Consider the following 10,869-nt stretch of genomic DNA (forward strand, 5'->3'; position numbering starts at 1 on the left):
AAATGACTTTCTTGCAGATCCACAAAAGGAAGCTTTGTGCTCGGAAGACATCAAGCTCCTTTCTCCCTCCCCCCACCCCCCCAAAAGAAAACAGTTTCTCTTCAGTTGTTTTCTCAGATTTGTCCTTAAAAAAACACCCTCTTAATTGCATTCAGTGCCGCCTTCATGGAGGAAAGTGTTATATGTTACAAACAGTAATTTGTAATCATTTTTTAAGCATCCTTTGCTACATAACTCAATTGCGCTTTGACTTGACATGGATAGTGTTCTAAAACATCACTGTCAGCCTTCTATTTTTATGCAAATGCCGGTTTTTATCTCAAAAGGCTTTCTGTGGGCAAATCACACAACAGCATAAAAAGTTGTTTGCATCCGAAGGACAAACATTTGTTTTGCTTTGCCTCTTTAGGAGATGCTTTGAACTGTACTCGGATCAATGTGAAATGACTTTGCCGTCAAGAGCGGCAAAGTACCGGCCATTAGGGCTTCTTGCACCTCACAATTGTGCCTCCTGAGGAGAAAGAAAATGGGAAGAGTGAGAGGACAGGGGCACCTTAACTCTTTCACTTCCTGCTGTTTGTCTGCTCAAATCACTCCTCCCACCAAACCGCTTTCCCACTTTTGTGGGGGTGATGGAGGGGCACACAGTCTCTCCTTTAGGGAGGAGGATTTTTTAAAGGGTTTGCCAGAATTGGCAGGGAGAATAATGTGACATTGCCTCTATTATGTTGCGTGTCAGAGGGGAACAGAGGAGTATCTAAGGGAAGCTTTTGTGCTCCATCCTTCCACAGGGTTTACTTTTATCGGAGGCTGAGCCAGAATTTTCTACTCAGAAAGGGTGAGGGGGAATTTGACAAACTTCTCCCTTGACTTACCATTTTCATTTACACTGCCAAGCACTTTCTGTCAGCAGCTAAGGCACACACTGGAATATCATTAGCCGGCCAGCCACTCCCCATGCAGACAGAGCAGCAGGCAGGTTGGGGACAGGAAAAAAATGGTCCCACACTCTCTGTCCTCGGGGTGATGTCATGTGACTTTAGCAGCACCCTGAAGCCAGAAAGAGCAACCATCTCCCTTTTTACTCAACCCGGAGTCAGCACACCAATGAGAAAGCTTCAGGTGGTGCTTCAGGTGGTGGAAGCATGTGGCATTGTCCCACCTGCATCATCACTGGTGCTGTTGGTGGAACACCCACTTCTCACCGGTGAGAAGGATGCCTCCGTGTGCACAGTTTTGCTGCTCATCTTTCCCCCTGCCCCTGGGTGGAGAAGACAAGAGGCAATGTTTTGAGGGACGCCTCAGCTCTTGCCAAGTTTGGCTAGAGTGGGGGCACTCCCCGGCAATGGTGGAAATAGGGGATGGGGCACAATGGCAGGGGGGGGGGCTGGCAGAGAGCAGCACTTTCTCATTTCACCTCAGATGGTGAAAAAGGACACATCACCCCTGAGTTCACCTGTAGTGAGAACAGACTGCATCCCCCAGCCATCAACATCTCGGGTAGCACTTTGGATTCCTTTAGCCCAGCCTTTCTCAACCTGTGGGTCCCCAGATGTTGTTGGACTACAACTCCCATTACCCCCAGCTAGCAAGGCCAGAGCTCAGGGATGATGGAAGTTGTAGTCCAACAACATCTGGGGACCCACAGGTTGAGAACCGCTGCTTTAGCCAAACCCCAATATAAGCTCTCAGATATAGGGTGACAAATAGAGTAAGATTTAGATGTATTTACATTACTTCCCATGCCACATTTGAGGTCATAAGTTTATGCCATCCCTGTTGAATTTGATACACATGACCAGGCTACAAAACAAATTGCAAGTCACATACCTGTGCAGGGCAGAAAAAAGCTTTTTGATTTTTCTGGTTTACAACTAATTTTCAACAGATTTCATATTTTGAACTGAACAAAGGCTAAAGAGTCTGTAGCATTTGACTGTGTCCACAACTGCATTCTTCCCAAATGGATAAATAGGCAAAGACTTTTTAATTTCCTCTTCCATATTGATTTAGTTGGGAGTTATGCATTTATTTATTACTTTTCTATCCTGTCTTGCCTCTAAGGAGCACAAAGTGGCACACATGATGCTCCTTCTCTTCATTTTATCTTCACAGCAATCCTATGTGCTAAACTAGGCTGAAAGACAGCTATTGGCCCAATATCACCCACTGAGTTCCATTGCTGGGGTTGCAAAAAGGCCAGAAACTTTTGCTTCTGATTTGAGTTAACCATGGTTTATAATTATGTATGAACCGGAAACTGTGGTTAGCTGAACCTCAAGTAGGGTATAGGGGGACAAACCAGAACTGTAAACCAATGTTTAAAGTTGGCTTGTTTCCCTAATTCACAATTAAGATGAATTGCAGTTTGTTTAGGTTCTGACATAACAAAATCATTTGAATAGAACGTTCAACCATGGTTTATTATTATGTGACTAAGGCTTGATTTCATTTACTCTCGCTTTCCCTCTCCTTTTTCAATACAGCCGCAAGGAGGATAGAGGAAATTTTCATTTTACCGCCATTTAGTGTTACATGTGAAGCCTAAACTGTGATTAATCTCAATTTATGGCTCGTTGAAACAGGTTGGCTTCGTAAATCACAGTTTGAAGTTGGTTTGTTTCAGTAAATCATAGTTAAGATAAATCTGAAGTTGATTTGCATAAAGATGATTCATGGTAGCCAAAGTCCTTCCCTTAGGCATTCCTACTACATTTCCCCATCTGTTTTCTTGTGCAGAGGAGTTGAAAGGCATAACATTGTGGGAGATGGGGCAAGGATAAACTATCCAAACGTGTCTTAGGTGTTGCTACTGCAGGAAGATAGATTAAAGATTGCCTATATCTCCTTTTGGAAGAAAGCAGCTCAAGTGAATAATAGTGTGTTGGGGGAGAGACCACAAAGGATATGGGGCAAAATGCAAAGTTTTCTGAAGCCAGATTTGGCCCCCGGGCCTCCAGTTGCCTACTAAAGCTCTGGGGAATAAAAAAGAAACCAAGTAAACAATGTAATGTGCATTTGACTTAACTGTGTTGTTTGGGGTGGATAAATGTTACGTACCATGCAAACACAGAAACATATTTTGAAAGCGTCCTTCAAGGCCACTTGTACTTCTCAGAGCCATCAGACAACCTTCTCACAAATGTCAACTTGTTTTTCCTTGCCCTTCTCTGCAGCTAATACAAACCATAAGTGCAGTTGACAAAGATGATCCCCTCGGAGGACAAAAGTTTTTCTTCAGTTTAGCAGCTGTTAATCCAAATTTCACAGTCCAGGACAATGAAGGTATAATGAATAAGACATCTCGGGATGTGAGAGGAGTGATTCTTTGCGCACATTTCTGGAGTATTCCCATTTTTGTGTAGTTGGGTAACTGGATTCAGAAGCACGGCATAGAAATAAAGACATGTTTCAACTCATTTTCAAAGGACGGATAGGCACTATTCTGGCCCACTGAACCACTGAACAGTGCTCTAGAACAAAACCTATCCCATCATTTCAAGTTGCCGTAGATTAAAAAGGTAAAGGTAAAGGTACCCCTGCCCGTATGGGCCAGTCTTGACAGACTCTAGGGTTGTGCGCCCATCTCACTCAAAGAGGCCGGGGGCCAGCGCTGTCCACAGACACTTCTGGGTCACGTGGCCAGCGTGACATCGCTGCTGTGGCGAGCCAGAGCCGCACACGGAAACACCGTTTACCTTCCCGCTAGTAAGCGGTCCCTATTTATCTACTTGCACCTGGGAGTGCTTTCGAACTGCTAGGTTGGCAGGCGCTGGGACCGAACAACGGGAGCGCACCCCGTCGCAGGGATTCAAACCGCTGACCTTTCGATCGGCAAGCCCTAGGTGCTGAGGCTTTTACCCACAGCGCCACCCGCGTCCGTAGATTAGCTCCAGATAAACTCTTATTTCCCATTCCGCAATGATTTTTGTAGTAGCAAAATGGTGGGCTGGTCCACCTTCTCAAGCATTTAATTTCCAACAGTGTCCAGCTGGCTGCCTCTGAGACACCCTGGGTTTAAACCACTGGGCCTCCTGGGCTTGCCAATCAGAAGGTCAGTGGTTTGAATTCCCTGCAACGGGTGAGCTCCCATTACTCTGTCCCAGCTCCTGACAACCCAGCAGTTTGAAAGCACTTCAGTGCAAGTAGATAAATACATAGGTACTGCTGCAGTGGGAAGGTAAACAGCATTTCCGTGTGCTCTGGTTTCCGTCATGGTGTCCTGTTGTGTCAGAAGCAGTTTAGTCATGCTGGCCACATGACCCGGAAAGCTGCCTGTGGACAAATGCTGGCTTCCCTCAGCCTGAATGCAAGATGAACGCTACAACTGCATAGTCGCCTTTGACTGGACTTAACCGTTCAGGGGTCCTTTACCTTTACTTTATTTTTTGTTTTCTGAGACACCCACAAGCAGGGTATGACGGCAGAGTCCTACCTAGTATGTGATCAGTGAATGTATACTGTTCTTGCTTGCGATTAATCATCATATATAATAGTCAATGATCGATCCATCCCCCAGCAACACATCAGCCACTATTTTTTTTCAGAGATGAGAGACCCAATAATGGATATCTGTTTCTACCTAGCTTAATCCAGAAAATGTTCAGTTACTAGTGTGCACCTTCCATCATTCAGATAGTCTATGGGGTTAGCTAGACATTTCTTGGGGTTTTCTTTGCATTTTGTCTATGATGCATTGATTATGGAGTCATATCCCATGTCCCACACCTCTCAATTCCTGTTAGGGGACAAAAAAATAACAATTGCTCATTAAGGAAACAAACCGGTTCTTTTGAGTGAAGGGGAAATGGAGGGGAACATTGATGGCCTTGAATATTATTCATGCTAGCTCGCATTATTAATGGCAAACTTGTGGGGTTTTTGTTCTTCATTTAAAACACAATGGCAAGGGGAAATGTCAATAAACGTGGAACTGTGGCTTTGGGTCAGAAGGCTGCACACACAAGATAGCCGACTGCTTGCTTCAGGGGAAATATTTAATGGGAAGTCTGTTCAAGTTCTGTTAATGTAACACTGAGTGCATAGCTCTGTGGTTTTGTTGTAATGTGTACATTGTTTGTGGCTAACTGGTCTAGATAACACTGCCCGGATTTTGACGAGAAGGAATGGCTTTAGCCGGCACGAAATCAGTACTTACCTTCTGCCAGTGGTGATATCCGACAATGACTACCCCATCCAAAGCAGCACTGGCACACTGACTATTCGGGTGTGCGCCTGCGACAGCCGGGGGAACATGCAGTCTTGCAATGCTGAAGCTTTGCTCCTTCCAGCAGGTCTTAGCACAGGAGCTCTCATTGCCATTCTGCTCTGCATCATTATTCTCCTGGGTAAGTTGCAGGGGAACACTACTCTTTGCTAAATGAAATGGCACTATAAAGAGATATTAGGCCCTGCCAAGCTGCATCCTGCAGTCTTTTTTTTTCTTTCCCCAGCCTTACATACTTGTCACCACCTTTCAGTAATCAAATTGATACACTGATTGTCCCTGAAATTGGATTAGGGTACAATATTATCTTATCGGCACAGATGAAGACGGAACTGCATAACTACTTCAGCACGTTCCAGCTTGCAAGCTGCTGCTCCAGAGATCGCCAACCTTTTTGTCGGGTGCATGGGCACATTAGGAAATCTAGGCAACTGCTGTGGGCACCACAAAACACCCATTTCATAGAAGAAGAAAAACTAGGGGTGCTTAGAACCAGCCCAAGCAACAGGCAATACATTTATACAGGGCAAGAAAAGCAAATAAAGCAAATGAACGAATGAAACAGGCAACATCCCCACCACCAAAAAACCCCAACCAAGCAACAACAAAAAGTAAAACTGAAGAACATCCCTATTTAACAAAAAATGAGAGGGTCTAGGGGCCTTGGTGGGCAACAAGGGGGTTGTCTGAGGGTGACAAGGTGCCCACAGGCATCAAATTTGAGGCATTTTTGTCCCAGGACATTAATAATCAAGGCTACTTACTGAAAAAATAGGAACAACTGAAAAAACCCAACATAATTGAACATTCATAGAATTAAATCTATATATAGATATAAAATATGCACACACCATTACCTCTCTGGAGAACTTCACATAGAGTAAAAAGTGTGCCTCTTCCAAGATTCACGCATTTATTTCTGAATCATTTGGTGAATCGAGCACCTCATTTTTTACAAGGGGAACTTTTGCATTAGAGAGTAAAGGAAAGAGCAGACGAGAATAAATGCTGCCATACCTTAAAAAAGAAAAGAGGAAATTGAATTAAAAGTGTGAATCAGCCTCTACTCTTTGGAGATAACAAGCTCGAGTGGAGTTCTGTTGTTCTCTCTCTTTCTTTCTTTAACAAAATAATAATAAAAAAATCCTAAGTTTCCTACCCCCTCCTTTAAAATAAACTTCCAGGGCACTTTTCAGACTAAATTAGGAATACTTTATCCGCATAAACAAATTGTGCAACCTATGAAGAAATGAGTGAATAACTTAAATAGTCAGCAGCAGATTTCACGGTGATGCTGTGCTGCTTACCTTACCACTGGCTGGTAGAACCAATTGCAGCACTTTGGGGAGGGGAAATGGTGCCAGTAGAAAGGTGAATGGCTCTGCTGGCAAATTTGCATTGCAAAAACCTTTATTCCATCCCAGTACACTGCAGTGACTCAGCCACACAGAGGTCAGGTGTGCAACACAGCCCCACCAAGCCACCCTAGCTGAAAATAGTACACTCTTTAATAGGGATTATGGGGTCAATTAAACTTTTTTTTTTTTACTGTGGATTTCCAATTAGCTTTGCTGTCACTTCTTTCCTCAAAAGAAGGCATAGTTCCTGCTTCAGCAAGCAGATCTGAGGGAAACGAGATGGGATATGTCAAAGAACAGCTGTCAAGTTTGAAATGACAATTAGCAGCTACTTTTCGAAGCAAAAGAACAAAGGAAGCATTAGTTAAGCGTTGCATTTTACAGACTATAGCACTAAAAAAGAAGAAGGCTATTTTGGGCAGACTGTTTTCAGTATTTGGTTAAAGTGCACTTTCCGTAGGTTCTGGGCAGACAAAAGGAAATTCTTTCACATAATGCATAAGTAATTTAAGGAATTCACGACCAAAATATGCAGTGATGGCATACAGATTATTATTATTTTTTTAAAAAAAGTTTAGTCTTATTCAAGGGGGATAGAACTCTCAACAGCTGTTAGCATAGCTAAGAGGAACATCCACATTCAGAATAAATACCTTGTTACAGGCCACCCCAATCTCTGCCAAGCAGAAGCCATATTTTAGGGGTCTTGGCACTTAACCTGGGTTTGTGTTTCTTGGGAATGAGGCACAGAGGAGACTGCCGTGTCTTTATGAAATATGGTTTATTTTTACACATATTTACAACCTGAGATTTGGTGGAGGGCATGGAGAACATTACACCCCAAGAGTGCCTCTCGTTGTTCCTCTCATAGCTTCAGCAAACTTGATTCCAAACACCCTCTGTTACACCTGATAACTTCACCCTCTCAGTTCTTCTGTTACTGTCCACTTCTCAGCTGGGAAGAAGGACGGCATCTACACAGTCAAGTGTTCTTAATGGCCCGGTGCTTAGCTGTCTTTGGGTTCTTAATGGCATCACTGTCAGCAATCCTCTGAGCAGAAGAATTGGTTCAACCTGCGTTTTTCATTGGCCTGGCATCTTCCCTTCATAATCTAAATATTTGCCAAATTCTACCCTTCACTAAATTTAGGGGAGTCTTGCGCCCTTGCAAATGCATAGCAACATCTTCATTGCTAGAGCAATAAATAATGAAACCTCACACCCTTCCTGTAAGTTTCCAGAAGTATTGCAGTAAAAAACAAAACAGATTGACCTTCTTGGTTTGATTCAGCCAAGGAATTTCATATGTTCTCATTTCATCTATTCTGGACGTCAAGGGTCAGGATTACAAATTCCCCACGATGTTTCTTTGTAGGTTTCTAGCGATGGTTGCACATAGATTAAGATTGTTATAGATTTAAAGGGGAGAATGCCCCCGAACCCCATACATGCCAGGGTTTCAATTAATTGGGATATGGATTAAAGTGCAGAACTGTGCCAGATAGGGAATTCCTGGGCTGGCTTACACAAACCAGCCTGGCTAGCTGGCTGAAGAGCAAACTTGATAACATGACAAAAGGTGTTGATGGCTCACTGGGGAGTGAGATGTTACCAAGGGGGTGGGGTGTATGTTTGAGGGGACAGGAAAAGGGTTTCTGGGATGAAGAAGCAGGAAGAAGAGTTGAGATCCATCTTTGGGGGAGGCTGAGGGTGTAAATAGGCGAACAAACCATATTTCTTAAAGGCATGGCAGTCTCTGCTGCACATTCAATTCTCCAAAGAAGGACAGACCCTTTGCGAGTGCATCGCTGGGCTCTTGCCACCACTTGGCAGAGAGCGGGGGCAGGCACATGACTTTTGAAACAATATGGTCCAATATTCATATATTTTGTATAAAAACACACAACAGCAGTGTGCTGATTTGATACAGGATGCCAAATACATCATAGAGTACAGTGGTACCATGGTTTTCAAACATCTCAGTTGACGAACATTTCAGTTTTTGAACGCCGTAAACCCGGAAATAAATGCTTCGGTTTTCGAACATGCCTTGGAAGTTGAATATGCCACGTGGCTTCCGTTGAGTGCGAGATCCTGAGGCCTAGCTGAGTTTTCAGTTTTTGAACGTTTCAGAACTTGAATGGTCTTCTGGAATGGATTACGTTTGAAAACCGAGGTATCACTGTATTACCAAATAGAGCATGGCTGAAGTCTTGCACTGAGCTGGTGAAAAATAGTAATAATAAGAATAATAAAGGTGGACACGACAGACATGTTTGTTAGTATCGCAAACTGCAATTCCTTCTTAATGGTGTTCTTTCTTTCTTCCAAGTTATAGTGGTGTTGTTTGCTGCGCTAAAAAGGCAGCGAAAGAAAGAGCCTCTGATCTTGTCTAAAGAAGATATCAGAGACAACATTGTGAGTTATAATGATGAAGGTGGTGGAGAAGAAGACACACAGGCTTTTGATATTGGCACACTGAGGAATCCTGCGGCTATCGAAGATAAGAAGCTACGCCGAGATATCATCCCGGAAACATTATTTATACCACGGAGGACTCCTTCTGCCCCAGATAACACGGATGTCCGGGATTTCATTAACCAAAGGTTGAAAGAGCATGATAACGACCCCTCTGCGCCACCGTACGATTCCCTGGCAACTTACGCCTATGAAGGAAACGATTCTATAGCTGAATCCTTGAGTTCTTTAGAGTCTGGCACTACTGAGGGAGACCAAAACTATGATTACCTCAAGGAGTGGGGGCCTCGATTTAATAAGCTTGCTGAGATGTATGGTGGAGGCGAAAGTGATAAAGACACTTCCTAACCGACCGTAGGATATACAGTTTTTGTTCATTTGAGAGGAAGTAACTTTACAGACACCTTCTCCACGTGACAATATTTGATGTTCAGGAACGTTTTCCTGCCACTCAGCACAATGGTTTTTTTTTCCCCTTTCCTTTCTTTCTCGTTTCATTTCGAATTTGCTCATTAATGTCCTTTATTCTTTCTTGTAGAATGTCACATGGAATATATACAACATTTTATTTAACCCCTTTCCAAAAGCCAAAGCTATTGAAATTCAGTGTGGTCCAATTTATGAAATAAAGGATACACTACCTTTGTGCAGGTTTATAATCTCCCAAGCAACCGTAGATTTGAGTTGCTTTCGTTAAATACATGTTCTACACTTGCAAATACAGCTTTTTTAAAAAGACCCAGACCGTGATCCACAGAGGGTCATGAATGCACGTTCCACATGCACTCCTATGTTTTTCCTTAGCATTTTATTTCTTTTTCAGGAACTGCCCACACTAGACCCCTGGAGAGCTTTCCAAAATCTTGCATAGAGAGCATTCTCCCCAGAATTGACATGCCTAGAAAACAAGGGGCTTCATTTTCTGTTACAAAAAATTACTCTTCTGAATAACAGCCCAGTGTGCAAAACCCATCAGATTTTCCAATAAATTCTTTGAATTTTGCTGTAGGTGAAATTTCAGTGGCACTTCTAGTTTGTGGGTTCTGTTTGTGCAATTTCTGAAAAAGGAAGTGAAAAACAATTAAAACAAATGCACAGAACCTCTGTGCACTTCTTTTTAGAGATTATGGCCCTGGAAGAAGAAGAAAACATATGTCCCTATTCTGTACATTACAAATTTCCCTGAAAATATACACGTGGTGTTAATGTGATATGCAGCTGGTTTAAAAAAGAAAAAAAAAAACTTTGTGCAACTTCATTTCATCAGATTCTATCTGCCAATGTTTTATATTTATATTTTTGTATTTATTTTTAAGAAATAAACCAGTTTTATAACGATATTGTTGCCTGCCTGATTTATAAAGAACATGGACCTTTTATCAGTTTAGAGGATTGTGCTTTTATACGCATTTATTTTGTTATTTTTGGCCCACTTGTCCTTCTAAGGAGCTCGTAAATATTTACAATATAATCCAAGCATAAAATCATAGTGTAAAACAGGACTCATCTAATAGCAGCTGCAATTATCTGCACATAAGCCCCATTGAACTCAATGGGAAATTTCAGCAGATAGATATATCTAAATCTATGAAGAAAAATAGAATCACTGACCTTGAAAATATTAAGGAATTGCAACCTCATTTTGAAGCTGACTCCCACTCAGTCCTTACCATCTAATGTATGAGAGTTTATGTGTATCCCATTATAACTATGCAAAAAAAATCATGAAATACACTTACATCTAGTGGCTGTATACTAGTTATACTGCAATGTTAGCTTAAGTGCAGTTCTAAGCATTGCAATATA

General features: G+C 42.4%; 1 protein-coding gene across 8 annotated transcripts in view; it reads left to right on the forward strand.

The window, feature by feature from the left end:
* Positions 1 to 10,401, forward strand: part of CDH10 (cadherin 10) — a 376,032-nt gene extending 365,631 nt beyond the window's left edge. For 6 of the 8 annotated variants that reach the window (XM_083449435.1, XM_083449431.1, XM_083449433.1 and 3 more), the window contains 3 exons: positions 3,177 to 3,285; positions 5,097 to 5,348; positions 8,918 to 10,401. In XM_083449435.1, the coding sequence (XP_083305561.1) occupies positions 3,177 to 3,285; positions 5,097 to 5,348; positions 8,918 to 9,411 (855 nt within the window). In that variant the 3' untranslated portion in view covers positions 9,412 to 10,401. Of the gene's footprint in view, positions 1 to 3,176; positions 3,365 to 3,396; positions 3,500 to 5,096; positions 5,349 to 8,917 lie in introns of those variants that run through there. The other 2 variants (XM_083449434.1, XM_083449436.1) reach the window with 2 other exon arrangements.
* Positions 10,402 to 10,869: the final 468 nt, after the last annotated feature.

The sequence above is a fragment of the Podarcis tiliguerta genome (genome assembly GCF_965153285.1).
Source record: "Podarcis tiliguerta genome assembly, chromosome: 7".
Taxonomy (NCBI): domain Eukaryota; kingdom Metazoa; phylum Chordata; class Lepidosauria; order Squamata; family Lacertidae; genus Podarcis; species Podarcis tiliguerta.